This window comes from Chiloscyllium plagiosum, chromosome 4 (assembly GCF_004010195.1).
Source record: "Chiloscyllium plagiosum isolate BGI_BamShark_2017 chromosome 4, ASM401019v2, whole genome shotgun sequence".
Lineage (NCBI taxonomy): Eukaryota > Metazoa > Chordata > Chondrichthyes > Orectolobiformes > Hemiscylliidae > Chiloscyllium > Chiloscyllium plagiosum.
The window spans coordinates 51610164-51631138 of NC_057713.1; the positions used below are offsets into that span (position 1 = coordinate 51610164).

Below are 20975 nucleotides of genomic sequence, written 5' to 3' on the forward strand. Positions count from 1 at the left end.
CTCACCCTCAATGCCATATCTCTGTATTTTCTGCAGTAGCCTACCATGGGGAACCTTATCAAACGCCTTACTAAAATCCATATATACCACATCTACCGCTTTCCCCTCATCAACCTCCTTCGTCACCTTTTCAAAGAATTCAATAAGGTTTGTGAGGCACGACTTGCCCTTCACAAAACCATGCTGACTATCCTTGATCACATTATTCCTATCCAGATGTGCATAAATCCTATCCCTTACAATTCTCTCTAAGACTTTGCCCACAACAGAAGTGAGACTCACCGGCCTATAGTTACTAGAATACTATAGTGTACTATACTGTAAATCAATTTCATAAGTTGTAAAAAAACTTAATGAAAAGACCTTCTAGTTACTTTGCAAGTCATGTACTCAAAACACCTCATAGCAAGGTGCAGACAATTTGTTTTTCAGTCATTTCTGTTATATAGTTCAATGATTATACAAGATTAATCTAACACTTTAGATTCAACACTGGAAAGTTCTTGTTGAGAAGTCAATTTCCGATAAAATTACAATGAAAGAACTGTAGGCAATGAAAACTAACTCTTTGGTTCTCATGCCTTGCTATTTATTCTCATTAACCTTCAAAGCTCCCATCTCCAAACTTGAACAATCTGTTCTCAGAAAAGGGCCACAGCTTCATTCTTTTATCAATCCCAGTACAGTGCTGAGCATTTCTTCTCTTACCTTTGCTCTCCCCCTCATCCCTCCCCCATCAATCCCTTTGGCCAGGAGTCCTTCCCTTGCTGACTCTTGCATCCATGTCCAAGATTCACCCTCCCCATGGACTGCTTCCCTTATCCTTTGACCTTTTGTTGATTTATTTTATCGAAAACTACGAAAATCCAGTCACCTTAATTTCTCTGCTCTCTCTTACTCTTGCCTGTCTCCCTGAGCTGTGGTGCTGCAATGCATATGTTGTCCTCAAACCTGCCAATTAGGGCAGTACTGTTATCATCTGGTAAACTGATGACCTAGCAGAGGGTAAATAAAAGTGTTCCAACACTTCCTCCTTACAGCATATGGACCATTACTGCACCACGACTAAACATCAGGCAAATATTTCCAAGATGTCAACTTTTTTCCCCAGATCTTCCTTCCAATCTTCCAACTTCATATCAACCTCCATCGTTGACCTAGGACACTGACTGTGTTTCAATCTCTACAGATGGTGATCTAACTGAACACATCCAGCAGTTTTTGTTCTTATTTCAGATTTTCAGCATCTGCATTATTGGGCTTTTGTACTGCAAGAAACATCTGGGCAATGAACTGAATTTTATCTAAAAATTTTACTCCAGTAAAAGAACCCAGTGGCATTACTCATATGTAATAATATGAGCAATTTAGTTCACTGGAAAATGCATTTCTGCTCCTTTCCACTCTACCTCATGTGTTGGCAAAAATTGTTGTCTATTGCATGAGTTTATATTCCTATAATTGCAGAAAAATTAAAAAAAACTGTTCCAATCAAATTAAAGATGTATGAGTGATTATAATTCCTTAATGAGGGAGAAAGATGTATTTGTTGGGGCAATTACAGCAGCACTACAACAAGGACCATTTAAATTCATTTATACATGAAGTTGGATGAGTTTGAAGTACTGCACTTACTCGTGTAAAATGTAAGTATTGAGACCAAATTTTTAGTCAGAAAGTAAGGGGTTAACTTACACACGAGTAATGTTTTAGTGGTTGAAATCCATGCCAGTTCTTGAAAACTGCCGATGACATTGTCTCAGCGGTTGCTGGCCATGGTACTGAATTCAGCAGGGAACTGCAGTCCCATGCTATTTATGTCTGCCAATTTAAAAGGAGAAAAAAGCAATTGTGAAAATGACTCACTGGACTGCTCCCGCCAACCATTCAAACTAGCATGAGACATAGAAAAAAAAGTAAGTATTACTGGGCCAAAGGTCAGGGGACATACATGCGATACTTGAAAAATAAAATATTTTTGGCAAAAAGTTAGGAAAGATCAGCTTTACGCTTACACAAGGTTGACTGTTGAATGTGTGTAAATAAAACCACAATTGGCTAGCCTTTGCTGAAACTGCTTCCATATCTTAACCTTTAGAATATGGTCACCTCCTACTATTGCACACTCTCAAAAGATCATATGGTTTCTGATAATTTATATACTGGAACAGATAAACTATCACATTAATGCAGGACAGAGTGGATGGAGCTGAAGATTGTTCCAGGAACTTAGATTTAGAGGAGAGATGATATTGTTTTTATTGTGAATGATTGAAAAACTTGTGTGTCATAAATTGTCAGCATTAATGCACGTTTATACTCAATTAAAATAGCTGTTTTAGCATCATTATACTGTATACTTTAAGCAAATAGAATATATTGGTAGAGTAAGATACCCAGGTCAAGACAGTTTTCAAGTCAGTAGAGTACAATAAAATATGTCATGCTACACATAGCTGGAAAGTTGATAAATGAACTAAACTATATAGTGCAAAAATTAATTTCAGAGAAAATATTCAAGGTTAGTTGAGATATTCAAGATGCAAGGTCAGTTACATATGAGTATGCTGGAACTGCACCCTCAGCTGGAAAGATAATAGCTTCAAACAAGAAATGTGGATTAAAAACATTAAGTTGCTATTCTACACCTAAACACTGCTTGATATACAGAGATAAATACTTTGCTTATGGAAGCTTTGACTGACTGAGCAGCAATTAGAAGATTATTTAGATAAATACTTGGGTATTACTTATGCAAAGTCAATGTATAATAAAGATTAAAAGAAAATTTAATTCTAAATATAACACTGAAAGATTTTCCAAAAGTATTCTAACAAATAACTATGCTCCAATCACCAAACTTGTCTGTCAATATCTATTGCAAACAAAAGTCATGCATACCTGTTAAAAATCCACCAGCAACAAAAGCTGCATTTTTGTTGTAGTCTACATGCAAGCTAACTGGTTTGTCGGGGTCTGGTACTACATTTAGTTTGATCACCGGGCCATCAACTGCACTTTTATTAACGACAGCTTTAGCTTGTATTGTATATTCTCCCCTGAAATACAAAACGTACAGTGTAGTCTTTTTAACATGTGACAAACATCACTGAGACCTTAAGGTCAACTGAGTACAATCTGAAAAGTCAACGGCGGTTTCAAAAGGCAAAAATTATACAAAAATTTAATCAAAATAAGGTCACTCAACAAACTATTTTGAACAACAGCAACATAAGACTCCTGTGCCATTGCTTTCATTTACTGACAGCTAAAACTTTGATTAAAAAGAAATGTGTTACATAATTTATGGTTTAACAAGCATGCTCATTCTATAAATTCTAGCCACAATACCCAGAGAGAATTATCTGTACGCTGAATATTGTTGCAAGCCTCAAAGAGTTTACAGTTACAATATCATTGTATTGGCCCCTTCTAACCAGACCTGCAATTCCACTTTTGAAATGCTCAATTATAAAAAAAGATTTTTAAACATTCTTTCATAATTTTCCACATTTAAGGGTAAACTCATATACGTATGCAACTGACAAACGTAAGTAAATAGGAAATACCACAAACACACAAGTGTATCCAGAGTAGATTGTAACAGAGAATTCTTAAGAAATCTGTACTAGAAACAAAAAACTGTGGGAGCTGTAAAATGATGCAAAACTCAAAACTACCAACAACACTTATTTTCCTTCTACGATGTATTAAACAGAACATGAGTATGAATAGATGCAAGAAGCATAACACGTGTAGATAGAACATGCAACAGAAATAAGAATTGGGTAGTCATGAAAATGGCTGTATATATGCAAAAGGAGACAGTTGCCAACTGAAAGACCAATTTAAGAATCACTTTGTAAACAGCTTGATGTGAAGTCTCAATTTGTGTCGATGTAGGAGCTGTATTAAGAGACCAACTAATCCTGATAATAGCTTGTCATATGGATTCAGATGAAAATGTAGTGGATCAGGAGCACAAAAACATAACAAATGAAGTGATCTAGACTGCGAATGAACAAAATTTACATATCTTAGGAAATCAATGAGTAAAAAAAAAAATCAAGGAAAAAGAAGAAAGAGGGAAAGAAAGTTGATGCTGAATGGCTTGAAATTGGAACAAAATTAGAAAATTAAGCTTGGAAGGGACAGAGAAATGAAAAAGGATCACCCTTTGAGATCTTGCCTTTGGGCAGAGCTGACAATGCATACACACACAAAACGAAGATGCATGTTTTCTCCCATCTGTGTTTTATTCCACTTAATATATAGAGCTTAATGTTCTAGTTAAAGAACTATAATTTTGTAAAATGAATTACCCACTTGGCTGTTAACATCATTAACACAATGTTTTAAAATAATTAAACAATTTTTCAGTATACTCGTACCTATTATCAGAGACAGATTCATGAAGATTGAATAAGGAAATAGTATAGCAATAGATTCTGGCAGTATTTTCAGATCAAATTCATAATTACTTGCACAGAAAGGATATTTGGCTATGGCACTGTTCAATGAGACTGAGTTTATCAATAACTTTCCAGTAAAAAGGACCTCAAGGCAAGAGTGAACACAAATGACATGGATCTAGCTAAGTCAGAAATTACAGTTTTATCTGCAGAAACCACAGTTTTATCTGCAGAAACCAAAACCTTTTGCTGCAGTGTTCAGCCACCACCCATCACACGAAGCAACAGACATCCCCCTAAATGACCAAGAAAATGTTTCGACAGACAAAAATTGCACAATATTGCTGAGGTGAGGAGAGCAGAGAGCTGGAGTAGAATTAAAACTGTTTTAAAATGTCACAGTAGATAAGCCTTGTCAAATATTTAACAAATCCTTTAAGGAATAAGAAATCGTGCAACCAATAAAAGTGGTTCAACCAATACCACAGTTAAAGACAGTCTGAATAAACAAAGATGAATACCATGGTGTCAAAAACAGTAGGAAACTTCTGGAGAGTAAGGATAACCAAGATTACAGAATGAGGGCAAAAGATATATAACAGATTGCAAATCCTTCTACAGGTATGAAAAAAGGTTAACAAAAATAAACAGATCACTTACAGCCAAATTCAAGAAAAATATATGGGGAGATAAGGAAATTGTGGAAATAATATAAGTTTGCTTTGTAACTGTCTTCTTGGAACCAAGAGTCCAGTAAGCACATACAGAAATTCAAGTAAAAGTAATGGAGAAATTAATTAAATGAATAGCTGACCAATCCCATGGACCTGGTGGATTACCTCAAGGATTTAAAAAGGGCTGGCTACAGACATAATAGACACATCAGTTTTAATTTTTCTACGTACTCTAGTTGCTGCAACTGGCATGCTAACCAAAGGAGGAGGGAAGGAGAAACTAGGGTAAAGGCTTTCTTAACATGACAGATTCTAATGTTTTGCCTACTATTAATAGACAGAGGGTTCCAGGGTAATTAAATGGGATTCATATTATAATCTATGAAAGGAAAAATCATGCTGGGCAAATAAGACCATAAGTAAAAGGAACAGAAGCAGGGAGGTCATTTGGCCCCTTGAATTTGTTCTGCCATTCAATAACATAATGGCTGATCATAAATCTGTTGAACTTTTTTTTTAAAAGCACTGAACTAAAAGTGTAATCTGAAGGAAATCAATGGACAGAGTATTATTTAGGTTTTTTGAAAAAGCACTCCGTGCGGTGTCACACAATATTATATAAAATTAGGGTTCATGAAATTGGGGATTATGATGGACTGATCAATAGATAGACAACAGAAAACAGGAACTGACAGATCATTTTCAGATTGGCAATGCATATCTTAGGATCAATATTTGGGCTCCAGCTCTTTATAATTTACATCAACGTCATAGATGTGGAAATTGGGAGTAATGTATTCAAGCTTGTCAAAGTTGCAATAACTGAGATTGATAACCAGCTGTGAAGCTGTGGTCAAAAAAATGGCAAGTGGGATATAATATAAAAACTAAATTGTGAACTTGGATAGGAAAATAGAAAAATAAAATTTAATAAGGTTGCTTGTATTTATATAGCACCTTTCACAGGACACCCAAAAGCTTTATAGCCAATCTCAAACTTTTGAAGTACAGTGTTAAGATGAGAGACTGGAAAATGTTGACAGATGGACTTAGAGTCGAGTCAGAGATGTACAGCATGGAAATAGACCCTACGGTCCAAAACATCCATGCCGACCAGATATTCCAACCCAATCTAGTCCCACCTGCCAGAACCCGGCCCATATCCCTCCAAACCCCTCCTATTTATACACCCATCCAAATGCCTCATAAATGTTGTAATTGTACCAGCCTCCACCACTTCCTCTGGCAGCTCATTCCATACCCATACCACCCTGTGTGTGAAAAAGTTGCCCCTTAGGTCTTTTTAATATCTTTCCCCTCCCACCCCAAACCTATGCCTCTCGCTCTGGACTCCCCAACCCAAGGGAAAAGACTGTGTCTATTTACCCTATCTATGCCCCTCATAATTTTGTAAACCTCTATAAGGTCACCCCTCAGCCTCCGATGCTCCAGAGAAAACAGTCCCAGCCTGGTCAGCCTCTCCCTATAGCTCAAATCCTCCAACCCTGGCAACATCCTTGTAAATCTTTTCTGAACTCTTTCAAATTTCACAACATCTTTCTGATAGGAAGGAGACCAGAATTGCACACAATATTCTAACAGTGGCCTAACCAATATCCTGTACAGCCGCAACATGTACTCAATACTCTGACCAATAAAGGAAAGCATACCAAAAGCCGCCTTCACTATCCTATCTCTGTGCGACTCCACTTTCAAGGAGCTATGAACCTGCACTCCAAGGTCCTTTGTTCAGCAACACTCCTTAGGGCCTTACCATTAAGTGTATAAGTCCTGCTAAGATTTGCTTTCCCAAAATGCAGTACCACGCATTTATCGGAATTAAACTCCATCTGCCACTTCTCAGCCCATTGGCCCATCTGATCAATATCCTGTTATAATCTGTCCCTCTTTGCTGTCCACCACACCTCCAATTTTGGTATCATCTGCAAACTTACTAACTGTACCACTTATGCTCGCATCCAAATCATTTATGTAAATGACAAAAAGTAGAGGACCCAGCACCGTTCCTTGTGGCACTCCACTGGTCACAGGCCTCCATACTGAAAAACTACCCTCCACCACCACCCTCTGTCTTCTACCTTTGAGACTTGGATATCCTTGTGCATCATAGAAAGTCAGCAAGTAAGTACAACAAGTAATTAATGGAAGTCATCGTTGGGATAGCCTTTGCGAAAAGGACTTAATTATAACAGTAAATAAAACAGCACTAGGGAGATAATACCTGGAGTACTTTATCGAGTTCTGGTCTGTATACAGGTATACATTTATTTTTGAGAAGAGCAATTCAGATTTCCTAAATTAACTCCTGGGATGAGGGGTTCAGCCATGAGAACAGAATGATTGCAAGTTTGTGTTCCCTACTATTTAAAAGAATGACAAATAAAAAAAATTAAGGAAGACATTTGTGGATAATCCCCCTCATTGGGGAATTTAAATATGAACAAGCAAATATTTCAAAATAAGCTATCAACCATTTAGGGCTGACACGAAGAAAAATATCTTCATTTCTTGAGAATCAAACAAGAATGATTGGATTCATCATTTTAAGTCGTTGGAATTTTTTTTCCAAAGATTGAATGCTTACTCACTCATGCATAGTCAAGACAGATCAGCAGATTTCTTTGAATAGTATTGGTCAATGTAACTAAGGTAGAAGATCATGATACGTTGTGATTTAGTCCGAAAGGACTCTTGCTCTTCCTTGTATTTTTATGACAGAAGTGGAGTGTGCAGGGAAAAGCGGTTCTTCCTTGATGTTTTATCTCTATCCAGAAGGCTAAAAACATATGTAACTGCACTATAAATAATCCAGACAAGACCATTTAAAAGAAAATGCTCAATTAGCAATAAAAGGACCTTATATATTGCATGAAGTACTTCAGGATCACTTGTTTTTGAACAAAACTTACTGATGAGCAGCAACCCCAACAGTACGTTTTAAAATGTTTTTTTTTAAAAAACTACTGATCAACTTCAAACATGATTCCTGGTCTGCAGAGAACTTTGCATTTTGATCAGAAATAGAATTCGGTAAAGAAATGCACTATTATTTATACGGACTAGGTACAGTCAGTAAGAATTGGAGATGTTAGCTGATTTAGTGATAAAAATACCACCAGGACAACTACGGAGTAAATAGAGAAGATTGGTGCTAGTAGGTGCAAGTTGATATGCAACAATAAAGTGTAACGGGATTTGCGTATATATGAAACAGTTGTACATCATTTTAGGTATATTCGACTTCCACCCCGAACAGTTTATAGGTTACATGGGATTGGAACAATACCTTTAAACCAGATAGTCCAATGTTTCTGCTTAATGTGAGCCTCCCCTCACCGCTCTTCATCTAAATCTTGATTCCCTTATTAAAAGGTTTTAACCATAACATATAACATACTAATTTATACAAAGTGTGACCAGATGGGCCGCTCAAAATATGGATTTATGAAAATGGACAATAGAGGCGGCATGCTGGGAAACTGACAAAAGCCTTGACCAAAATGACTGTGCTAATAAACATGCTGCAGAATCCAGACAAGCTGCAGCTACAGACAGAATGCAGTTGATCCAGAGTTGCAGACAAAGATTATAATCCACCAGTAAGGAGAAGCAGAAAGACATTTAAGATAATCGTAGTACAAGTCAAGCAGAATTAACGTGGTTTATGAAAGAAAATTGAATTTAACAAATTAGAGCTCTTTCAAGATGTAATAAAGAGGGTGGATAGATGTGTATTTGGATTTACAAAAGTAATTCAATAAGGTGTCAATAATGGTTACTTCACAATAAACTCAGATATGCATAGAGTTCATGTGGAACCTAACACACTTTCAGATGATATCACTAGGTAGTAAAGGAGATCCCTGGGAGACCCCAGAGATTATAGTGCAGGACTAAGAGAGAAGCCAACAGATGATTCTCTCAGAATGAATGATGCTGGGCAGTTTCACTTAGTTGGAAAGAGATGATGCGTTGGATGATGATGGTGTGGTCAATGGAGAAAGGCTGCAAATAGGTCAAGAAGGATGAGAAGGGATAGGCTATAACGACAAAGGTATTTAGTGGCTTTGATATCGACATGTGCAGCACTATAGATGAGCCAGAAACTTGACAGAACAGTTTCAAACGTATAATTGTAGGAAAGATCAGCACCAATTTGGCAAGTTGTGAAGGGTGTGGGAGAAAAAGGAGTCTGGAAATAGACTAGCGTCTCAGTGACACAGCAGTCAAGGTTTGGTCATTTGAAGAAAGGACAATGATTTGAAGGAGGTTGAGCAGTATGAGGAGAGGGAATAGTTAGGACATCAGCTGGGGCGAGAAACAGAAACTCAGCAGTCAGCAAATTGGCAGAATGCATCAAGGGAGCAGGAGGTGTATTTCAATGACAAATTCTTAGGATCTATTTTTGCCAAAGACAGAGAGAGATTTAGGAAAAGATAAGGAAGTAAGGATGGAAATAGGAATTCAGAATTTGCCTGATCAATTATGATTATAATGGGAGCAACAGGGTTACTGCGTTATTGAGATCAATAGGAAACAGAGCTGAAAATGTATTGCTGGAAAAGCGCAGCAGGTCAGGCAGCATCCAAGGAGCAGGAGAATCGACATTTCGGGCATGAGCCCTTCTTCAGGAATGACGAAAGTGTGTCCAGCAGGCCTACCTTTTATCTTAGCCTGCTGGACACACTTTCCTCATCCCTGAAGAAGGGCTCATGCCCGAAACGTCGATTCTCCTGCTCCTTGGATGCCGCCTGACCTGCTGTGCTTTTCCAGCAACACATTTTCAGCTCTGATCTCCAGCATCTGCAGTCCTCACTTTCTCATCAATAGGAAACATACAAGCTGTTAAAAAGATTTTACTTAGCTCTACCTTGCTGCAAAAATTTGAAACACACCAAAACTTGCCCTTCCATTTTCATCTGTTTTCTGCAGTTGTGGGGTTGGAGATAACTGAAGGAAAAGAAAATTAAGTTTATTACTCAAATCCAAGTAACTGCTAATATCCATATGCAGCATCATGACTTATGGACAATACACTCTATAATTATAAGACAACCTTCAAAAAACTGAACTAATTTTTCGATCTCCTCAGAACTGATGTTCAGTTTTTGCAGAATTATGTCCAAAAGGATGATGAAAGTACAGTAAGAAACAGTACTCTCCCTCTAAGAAACTTCAGATTATTTTCTATAACTCGACTTTCAACATATATAATTTGTTACTTTCAAATAAACTTTAGCATTTAGCTTAGTTAATTGAAGAAATAATTTCTCAAAAACATCTGGCAGAAAAAGTAATTTGGGAATCCACTTTGATTATAATGTGAAGTTAGCAAGAAGGTCCACCATTCGCTCTTCAACATTACACAATGAATAGACAACTCAAAATTCTGCAAGAATTTAATTATATATTACTTTCTTCATAAATCAGAAGACAAGCTTAAAAATAAATCAAGACTATTGAGGAGCACTTTTATTTATGCTAATTTCCATTTCCATTAGGTTTTGGTGCTCTGATTCTGGACTTATTCACCAAGGCCCTTTGCAAACATCTAGGTTAAGAAAAGAAACCAAAGGTACGCAAGCAAATATTACGACTACATTTCTTGGACATCACGAGGCCTCACACTTTAGTACTATCCATATGCATTGTGAAACATGCAACAATATTTAATCAGTACTCGCAGAGAAATCTATTACATTTTCGTTCCTGTGAGCATCATAATCATAGTATTATATATTCTAAATGTTCAAGCCAAAGTGCTACTAATAAATTCCTTACCTTTAGGCCACTTTCTTTTAGTAGAACAACTTTAATCATAGGCTCAGGAGAAGGATTTCCCCAAGCATCACAAAGCTGTACAACCAAAGGCTTATCAATGGTCTTACCATTGACAACCGAGAGGGACTGAAAATAATAAAAGTGCACAGTTAAGGTACATATAGTTCAATACACAGGTACAGTATTCTTTCCTAAATGTGAACTTTTGATTAAATTCTGCATTAAATTGAGTTGATAGTCATATTAATCACCCACACCACAGTTAATCACAGCTGAATTTCCAAAAACATTAATGATTCACCATCCAAATATAACCATCCAAATATACACACAGAGATCATTTCCAAGTATGGAACTTAAATACACACCTACAAATACATTATTGGCAAAAGACTAAACAAATATTTTAAATCTATCTTTATAGTAGAAGGCAATAAAAATATCCCATCAGTAGTAGAAAATCAAGAGACAACTAGGAAGGAACCTTAAACAATTATCACTGAAGAAAAAGTATGGAGTGGGGCCGCACGGTGGCTAGCACTGCTGCCTCACAGCGCCAGAGACCCGGGTTCAATTCCCGACTCAGGCGACTGGCTGTGTGGAGTTTGCACATTCTCCCCGTGTCTGCGTGGGTTTCCTCCCACAGTTCAAAGATGTGCAGGTCAGGTGAATTGGCTATGCTAAATTGCCCAAAGTGTTAGGTAAAAAAAGGGGTAAATGTAGGGGTATGGGTGGGTTGCGCTTCGGCAGGTCGGTGTGGACTTGTTGGGCCGAAGGGCCTGTTTCCACACTAAGTAATCTAAAAAAAATCTAATCTAATCTAATCTAAAATGGTGAAAGGCTGAAGAGTACTCTGTACCTGATAGCTTGCATCCTTGGTCTTAAAACAAGTGGTTGCAGTTACGGTGGATATTTTGATTGGAACCAGATTTGCTAAGAAGCCAGCAGATTAAAATACCACAAATGTGATGCTGCTTCTCCAGGAAGGAAAGAAACAGGAAGCAGAAAATTACAGGCTAAGTAACCTAGCATCAGTCACTGGAAAAAGTCATAACGAATTTTGCAAGGCCACCATCCTGTGTGAAGAAATTTTTCATCTCTGTTCCAAATGGTTTCTTCCTGACCTCCTATCACAAACCTGACATCCCAGTCATCAGCTTGGTGAACTTTCACTGAACTCTGTATAGCAAGTATACATATCCTTACTCAAGAAGACCAAAACTCCACACAATACTCAAGTGTCACCAAAGCCCAGAACAGCTGCAGCAAAACTCCTTACTCTTGTAGTCAAATCCCCTTACAATGAAAGCCAGCATACCATTTGCCCTGCTCACTGCCTGTTGCACCTGCACACTTGCTTTCAATGACTCTTGTTACAAGGATACCCAGGTCCCTCTGTACATCAACATTTCTCAATCTATTATTTAAAAGGCGTTCTACCATTCTGTTTTTTTCCTTCACACTTATCAATGTCATCTGCATCTGTCTTGTATTTGGCCACTTACTCTGAATCACCTTCAAGCCTCTGTACTTCCTCATCATTCTCAATTCCTCCTAACTATATCAGAGAGTTTTATTATATTTAATTTTCTCATCTAAATCATGGATACATGTACATAAAATATACATACTGTATTTATATAGGAAATAGCTAGGGCCCAAGCACTAATCCCAGGTACTCATCTAGTTACACTACTCCAAGAAAGCCTACTTATTCTTATACTCTGTACGCTAACCAAATCTCAATCCATGCCAGCACATTAAGCATCCAAGGAGCAGGAGAATCGACGTTTCAGGCATGAGCCCTTCAGGTAACCTTCTCCTGAAGAAGGGCTCATGCCCGAAACGTCGATTCTCCTGCTCCTTGGATGTTGCCTGACCTGCTGTGCTTTTCCAGCAACACATTTCCCGCTCTGATCTCCAGCATCTGCAGTCCTCATTTTCTCCCAGCACATTAAGCCCCAACCTTGCACACTACCTCTCATATGGTTATTAAAAGTTCTCTGGGTATCCAAATACATCACACTGATGAATGGATAATGAGTCTCTCTCGCCCCCACAGAACTGCCTATCTGTGCCCCAAACTATCGAGTCCCCAATAACTATTGCTCTGCTCTTTTCCACCCTTCCCTTCTGAGCAACGGGGACAGGCTCCGTGCCAGAGGCCTGAACCCCATTGCTTACCCCTGGTAAGTCGTTCCCCCCCATATACTTGTTCTTGAGGGGAACGGCCGCAGGGGGTCCCTGCACTGGCTGCTTCCTCCCAGTCCCCCTCACTGTGAATAGAACAAGCAAAATGCAGTACTTACCTACTTACCACAATGGGTCTTATTATTAGGTTAGAGGAGGGAGGGTGGGAGGCACTATCTCTGTAGTGCCTCGGGTTCCTCTCCTGCGCGCTTTTATAGGAAAAAAACCGACCCAGGTAAGCTCGCGCTACCACAGCTTCCGCCTGCCCCTCTGGTCGTTGTCACTTCCCCCTGCTGCTCCCGCTCTTTCTTAGCTGTAGCCTTCCGGGTTCGTTTAAACTCAGCTGCTACTCGCACTCAAAAAAGACTTAGGATAATTAAAGTCATTTAACTATTCAATCTTACCTCTTCTGAATTTCCCCATTCAAGGATGCTAATTTGGGTTGGGGGTCCTGCAGTTAGATGAATTCTTACATAATCCACAAAATCACGCCAAGCAAAACAAAGTTCTTTCTGACCAGTGGCTCCAGGTACAAACTTTATTCCCCGAACAACCATATTCTGAGTATTTTCCTGCAAAGACATGAAAAAACTTATTCATATAGCATCTTTAATTTCCATAGTCTTGCATTTTAAAGATTATTTTTCCAGTTTTGCTACTCTCAATTTATGATTTATAACTAGTTTTATGCACACCCATCAGAATCAAACTTTGTAAAGGTACTAGAGCTTTCTCAAAAGCTTGTCAAGAAACCGAGCACACAATCAGTTCACATCATTGATGAGTTATTAATTATGGATAATGATAAACATGTGCGTTGATTTAAATATTAAAATTAGACTATTATTCTTTATTATCCTGACTAATGCATCTAACCAACACATCTCTGGATTATGATCAGCTGTACAAACCTTAAATCAAAACTAAAACTAGCATGCTTTATTTGAATCAAATGTAGTTGTTGGATAAAGTGCCCCAGAGGGGTAATAATACATGGTGATAATGTCAGAGGTCTTGTAATCCAGTTAATGCTTAGGGATAAGGCAGCTGGAGAACTTTAAATCTAATTAAGTTAGGCAAGTTTCAACAATGTTACCTTCAAACATCAATTATTGTAAAACCCACCTAGTTCACTCATTTCTTTTAGGAAAGGAAATTTGGTTTGGTAATCTAATCTAGGTAAATTCAGACCACAGCTCACATTGGCAGTGGGCATCTTCCTTACAACTCCCCTACCCATGAAATAATTTTAACAACATAGATTTGTTGACAAAATTGAAGAATAATCTGAAATAAAACAGCAGTGTCCATGCAAACCAGGGCCAAGAGACAGAAAGCAGAGAGTGTGATGGTGACATGTTTTTAAGAATGGAGGGAAGGATACAATGGTGCCTCAGAGGGAGTCAGCAGTACAACTGCTGTTCTTGATGCACATTATTGTCCTGGACTTAGGTATAAAGAGAATAATTTCAAAGATTTCAACTGACAGAAAACTTAAAAATGTACTGAACAGTGAGGAGGATAATGACGGATATGAGGACAGCCACTGGAGAAATGGAAGGCAAATGTCAGATGAAATATAATGCGGATAAAAGTGTGAATTTTGCAACAAGAAGCATTTTTAAATGAGTTAGAATGTAATGTCTGATAGAGGTAGCGGTTAAATTCAATATTAACTTAGAAAAAAAAAAATTAATAGGACAGAAATGGATTACCACTTATTGTGGTTTACTTTCAATTATTTTTTACAAAGACTTTGCTGCATACCGTCACAAGAAACATGGCTAACCCAAAAACGGGAAAAAATAACGATCAATCTTTTTAACAAATTACTAATAGAACATGGGCATTGCTGGCTAGGCCAGCATTTATCGCCTTTGTTAGTTGCCCTTCAGCTGGTGATGGTGAGTTGTCTTCATTATTTTGTCATCTCAGAGGGCACAGTATTCCAGACAGACTCGAGAAGCAAACTATACTTATATTGCATCTTTAATGTAATAAAATATCTAAGGTGCATAACAGAAGCATCATAAAGCACTGAACTGTCCATAATGGAGATTTTACACCACCTACCAAAATCCTTGATGATTCTAAATAGAGTCTCAAAGGAGGCAATTGCGATGGAGGGACAGAAAAGTGAAGGGAAAGAATGCCACAACAGTGGGCATTGGCAATTGTCAGCATGGCTACCTACATCACAGCAATCAGGATTAGAAATACATCAGAATTAAAGCACAGATCTCAGCTGAGAATTTTGAAGCAATTAGAAATAACAGATTACAGATGCTACAAGATCAGGTCAGAAGCTAGGAATCTTGCACCAAGAAACTCATTACCTGATTCCCCAAAGCCTGTCCACCCGCTACAAGGCCCAAGTAGGAATATTCGTCACTTGCCTGCATGAGTACAACTCTAACAGTGAAGAAGCAATTACTCTGATCACTTGTGGATGTGGTGCCGTTCTGTGTCTCTATAATTGATGTAGCAGTGCATACTATCTACAAAATGCACTGTGAAAATTCATGAAAGATTCTTAGTCAGCATCTTGCAAACCTACAACCACTTCCATTTGGAGATACAATGATACTTGGGAACATCACCATCTGCAAGTTACCCTCCAAGCCACTCATCCCTCTGACTCGGAAATACACATCACTGTCCCTTCAGCGTCACCGAGTCAAAATCCTGGAAGTGCCTCCCACAGCAGATGAACTGCAGCAGTTCAAGAAGAATTTCACTATTACCTCAATGGTAACTAGAGACAGGCAATAAATACTGGTTGGCCAACCAGCAGCACCCTCATCCCACAAATGAACAATATTTTTTTAAAAACTGTGCCAAGCTGAAATAAGAGCAAGTACAAAGGAATGAGGGCAGACCTAGGTGGAGTGAACTGGAAAAGGATTTAACAGCAAAGATGGTGGGAAACACTGGCAGACATTTGAGAAAATAGTTCATGGATCACAAAGATATATTCCAGTGATAAAGAAGAATTCTAGACAGGGTATAAGCCAACCATGGTTAACCAGGGAACTTAAGAATAACATAAAATTGAAATTAAAACCACATAATGTGGCAAAGCCAGAGGATTACTAAAGTTTTAAAAGCAAAAAGAAAACCAAAATAATAAAAAGAAGCTTGTGAATAATATCAAGACTCACAACAAGAACTTATTTAAGTGAATAAAAAGAGGGAAGGACCAAAGTTAACATGAGTCCCTTAGAGAGAGGCTGAAGAAATAATAATTGGAAACCAAGAAATGGCATAGCAACTGAATAAATACTTTGTGTGCCTTCACAGTAGAAGATACTAATGGCAATCCAAAAATATTAACTTATCATGGGTCAAAAGGAGGACAGGAAATAAGCTAAACCTATCACTAGAAAAAAGGTACAGGGGCAATGAATAAGGCCAAAGACCAGCAAGTCCCCTGGTGCTGATGGGATATATCTGAGAAAATTAAATAGTAGTAGCTACAGATATAATGGATGCACTGGTAGTAATCGTCTAAGAAACTGAAAAGGTCCCAGCAGGATTGCAAAATTGCCAGTGTGATACCTTTAGCCAGAGTGGTGGGCCTGTGGAATTCATTGCCACGGAGTGCAGTGGAAGCCGGGACGCTAAATGTCTTCAAGGCCGAGATTGATAGATTCTTGTTGTCTAGAGGAATTAAGGGCTACGGGGAGAACGCTGGTAAGTGGAGCTGAAATGCGCATCAGCCATGATTGAATGGCGGAGTGGACTCGATGGGCCGAATGGCCTTACTTCCACTCCTATGTCTTATGGTCTTATTTAAAAAGGGAGGACAACAAAAACAGGTAACTATAGCTTAACATCTGTTATTGAGAGATTATTATTATAAAGAATGTAATAGCAGATCAGAAATATTCAATCAAGCAGTCAGTGTGGCTTCACAAAGGAAAATCATGCCTGACAAATGTGTTAGAATTCTTTGAAGTGGTAACAAGCAGGATACATAAAGGGGAAGCAGTGAACACAATATATGGATTTCTCGAAAACATTTGGTAAAGTACCACACACAAAGCTACTTAATTAAAGCCCACTGTGTTAGAAATAGTAGATTGGTTAACTAACACAAGACAGAGTTCTGATTCAGGGTGGCATTTTCAGTGATCACATCCTGCAAGTGGTGGAATGCTACAAGGGTCAGTATTGGCTTGAATGTACAGTCACCAGGTTTGCAAAAATATATGGGAAGGCTTGTGCTGGGGATGACAGAGTCTGCAGAATGATATGAACAGGTTAAATGAATGGGCAAAAACTTAACAAATGTGAGTTGGAAAATGTGAAAACTTTTGTGCCCTGGATGTCTCTGATAACAAAATGGTGTACGTTAGACTTTACTGACTATCAGTATGCAGGTGCACTATTGGACTTAGAAGACTCAAACTCAATCACAACAAGATACAAAGAGAATCACACAATATTATCTCTGAAGTTGAATACTCACAGGTTAGGGATACATAATGATGTCACATTGCGTAAGCACATACATCAGGATATATTCAAGACAAACGACTTTAATTCTAATACTCACTGAATAAAACACTCAATAAAACTTTACTGGAATAAAGTGTGGTCCAGATTTACCCCAAGAATTTGATTCAGAAAATAAATTGCTCCACAGTGAAATTCCACTTCAAATTTTAAAGGCCAGGCCAAAATATTGGATATGAAACGTATACAAGTACTTGCTCAGAAATTATAGATAAAGTCAAACCGCTAGAGCTTAATGCAAGGATTCTAAATAGACAAGTGAGAAATAACATTTTACGCAAGGACAGTACTGTGAAAATTACTGCCATATTAACAACAAAGCTAGATCAAACTTAATTACATGTAACAGGAGGTCATATTACAATGATGGCAAACTCGGTTCTTGTAAAATGTGCACACTCACCACTCCCTCAAACTCTGGTTGAATAACCTTGCCTTTCTTCCTTTGGACTGAACGATGGATGGTTTGTGAAAATAATGGCATATCAACTATACTGTAGAAGAAATTTTACAACGTTCTAAGTGCCAAACTCAATTCAAATGAATAGCAACACCTCCTTGCAAAAGAAAATGCTGAGTTTCTTGAAATTTGACTATTTGATATACCTGCCAAGTCACTTTCAGTTTACTTTTGTCCAGTCCTTCTCCAGCTACTCCCAATAAGTCTACACAAGATGATGTCAGGGTTTGAATCTGATTGCCATGTCGGTCAGAAAGTGTTGCATCTAAGAAGTGAAAATATTTTACATTAAAGAGGAACTTTAACAAATCATTCTCAATTAGCCATTAAAAAAGATTCATAGTTATAATACAAAATTAGTGTGCGGCACGGTGGCACAGTGGTTAGCACTGCTGGCTCACAGCGCCTGAGACCCGGGTTCAATTCCCGCCTCAAGCGACTGACTGTGTGGAGTTTGCACGTTCTCCCCGTGTCTGCGTGGGTTTCCTCCGGGTGCTCCGGTTTCCTCCCACAGTCCAAAGATGTGCAGGTCAGGTGAATTGACCATGCTAAATTGCCCGTAGTGTCGGTAAGGGGTAAATGTAAGGGTATGGGTGGGTTGCGCTTCGGCGGGGCGGTGTGGACTTGTTGGGCCGAAGGGCCTGTTTCCACACTGTAATGTAATCTAAACACTGAGTAAGGCATTATACTACAATTAAAATTTGCAAGTTTTCTGTTGCACAGCATCTTTTCCAAAATTGAAAACATTTCCACGTGTTCTTTTGTTCCAAGAACAGTAATAGAATTCAATTTATTTTATGTTGTGACAATTAAGTAATGGGAAGACATTAAAAATTACTTAATTTTAATTTAATTTTCATTCCGTGACTTTAAGTTGTCCATATGCTGAGATTTTCAATAAGGAAATCCAACAATCGCCCTTACAAATCAGGCAATGTAACATTTCCCAGGATGCTATAAATGTGACCTAAACCATGCAGTGACCTAACTGTAAGAAACAGTACTGAAGCTCGAAGCAACAAATAAAAAAGCACTGAAATTTCATTTTTTTTAAAAATGTAATAAGGCCACTTAAAAGAATAAGTCTAAGGAAGAGCTGTAAGAAATTTAAACATAAACAAATAAAAAATATGAAGTGAATTTTATCCTCTTACAGATATGAGGAAGTTTGCAAAAACAAAAACAAGCTACAAACAGGTACAGTTCACACCAAAATAAAAAGATATCATGTTTTAGTCATGGGCAGAAGTAGTTAAAATAAATAAAACTGACAGCCTTCATAGCAAGGACACAAACTGCAAGTTGAAGACGCTTGCGTGCAACTACTATCGTAACAAATGAACAAACAAACTACGATGTACGATTTTGAACAAATCTTCACAAACATCAATGGGGTGAAATCGCCAAACCAAAGTAAGTTATTTTTGAAAAGGACCAATGCCTCTATTGATTTTGCTTAGTCATTATTTCCTCCCCATATGAGGATGAGTTATAATTTTGCATGCAAAACATGTTAAAAGCATAGAAATTCCATCATCTTCAACAATAACTGAACTCTACATCTTGAACACAGATAAATTAAACAGATGACAAGATCCAGCAGATCTCAATACTGATCAGGAATTCAAACGTTTGTGTTTAGGCCTGTACACTTGCTATCTTCAATTATGACAATCTGTTATAGTTTTAATGGAATAGCTTACTAGTTGTTTTAACTAACAGTTAGTTCCATGGTGCAATCAGAAAAAGTTGAATATTACACTATCTTGTCTAATTTATCATATTAGGAGTCGGGCTTGAAATCATGCTGCTTTTAACCGCAAGGTTTCAGAAGTAGAAATTTTAAAAATTAAATAGCAAACAAAATACTTTGTATAATTATGAGAAATGAAATTAAAAATACAGAACTTACGTATTTCTCCTTGTAGCTCTTCACCCATCTGAACAGTACTTAATCCTTTCAATGAACATTTCAAAAGTCTAGGTTCATCTGGCTGTGGCCTAAACAAAGTTATAAATTACACTATTAGTTGAAAAGTTCACTTTTCCTTAACTGCATTTCTGCCAAGATTCAGGTTTTTAACCTGTTACAACAAATATTAGGTCACAATATAACAAATCAACAGTATTCTTCCACTGAAGATTATTTTAAGCACAAGTTTCATAATTCCCGTAAATATGGTCCAACTAAATCAGTTTGATACCAAATAAATTATTCAAAATAAAAACGTCAGTCGAGCTTGGCCAGAAAGTATTTGAAGAATGCCAGTGCCTCCATTTCCATGTTAGTTGTACTATCACTAATTTCTCTTCCTTATTTCTAGTTTTTAAGAATTTGATCTGCTCTTTAATACCTTTCAAACTTTCCTTTTACATTGCTATATCATACTACAGCAAACTTTGTTTTAAACAGCACCCTCAGAACCAGTACTCTCAGTAAGCCGGCAAAAAATTATATAACTAAAATACCAAACGTTTACTGTAATATCACTATCTCCACGATATCCAAGCAGTCAGTTGAGGGCAAGAGTAAAAAGGTTCTCTGCCAATAAGTTTTATTTAAAGCAAAGTTGCATTATTATTTAAGTGATTTATGCTGTAAATAACAGTGACATGCATACCTTCTGCATTACATTTTATTATTTCATGTGTGCTTTTACATTTATTACATGGATCTCTTGATCAACCGGAATATTTAATCAACTGGCACACTCCTGGTTCCAAAGGTGCCGGTTAATTAAAAACGTTGCTATACTTCTGGAAATAAACAATATTCAGAAATCAACTCCAGTATGTGTCATAAAACAAAGGTGACAGTTTTATAAGAAACACCACACAATAGGGTTCATAAGCCAACTTTCCTTCGCACCAAAAAACACCCACCATGACCTCAAGTTGGAAGCTTTGCTACTATATTTT

The 20975-nt window shown here is 37.6% G+C and overlaps 1 protein-coding gene across 2 annotated transcripts in view; it reads right to left on the bottom strand.

Moving 5' to 3' along the window:
* Window positions 1-20975, bottom strand: part of smchd1 (structural maintenance of chromosomes flexible hinge domain containing 1) — a 129671-nt gene that overhangs the window by 45971 nt on the left and 62725 nt on the right. For both annotated transcript variants that reach the window (XM_043688218.1, XM_043688217.1), the window contains exons 27-32: window positions 19969-20057; window positions 18203-18321; window positions 13483-13650; window positions 10889-11014; window positions 9978-10057; window positions 2902-3059 (exon numbers count right to left, since the gene is read on the bottom strand). In XM_043688218.1, the coding sequence (XP_043544153.1) occupies window positions 2902-3059; window positions 9978-10057; window positions 10889-11014; window positions 13483-13650; window positions 18203-18321; window positions 19969-20057 (740 nt within the window). The remainder of the gene's footprint in view (window positions 1-2901; window positions 3060-9977; window positions 10058-10888; window positions 11015-13482; window positions 13651-18202; window positions 18322-19968; window positions 20058-20975) is intronic.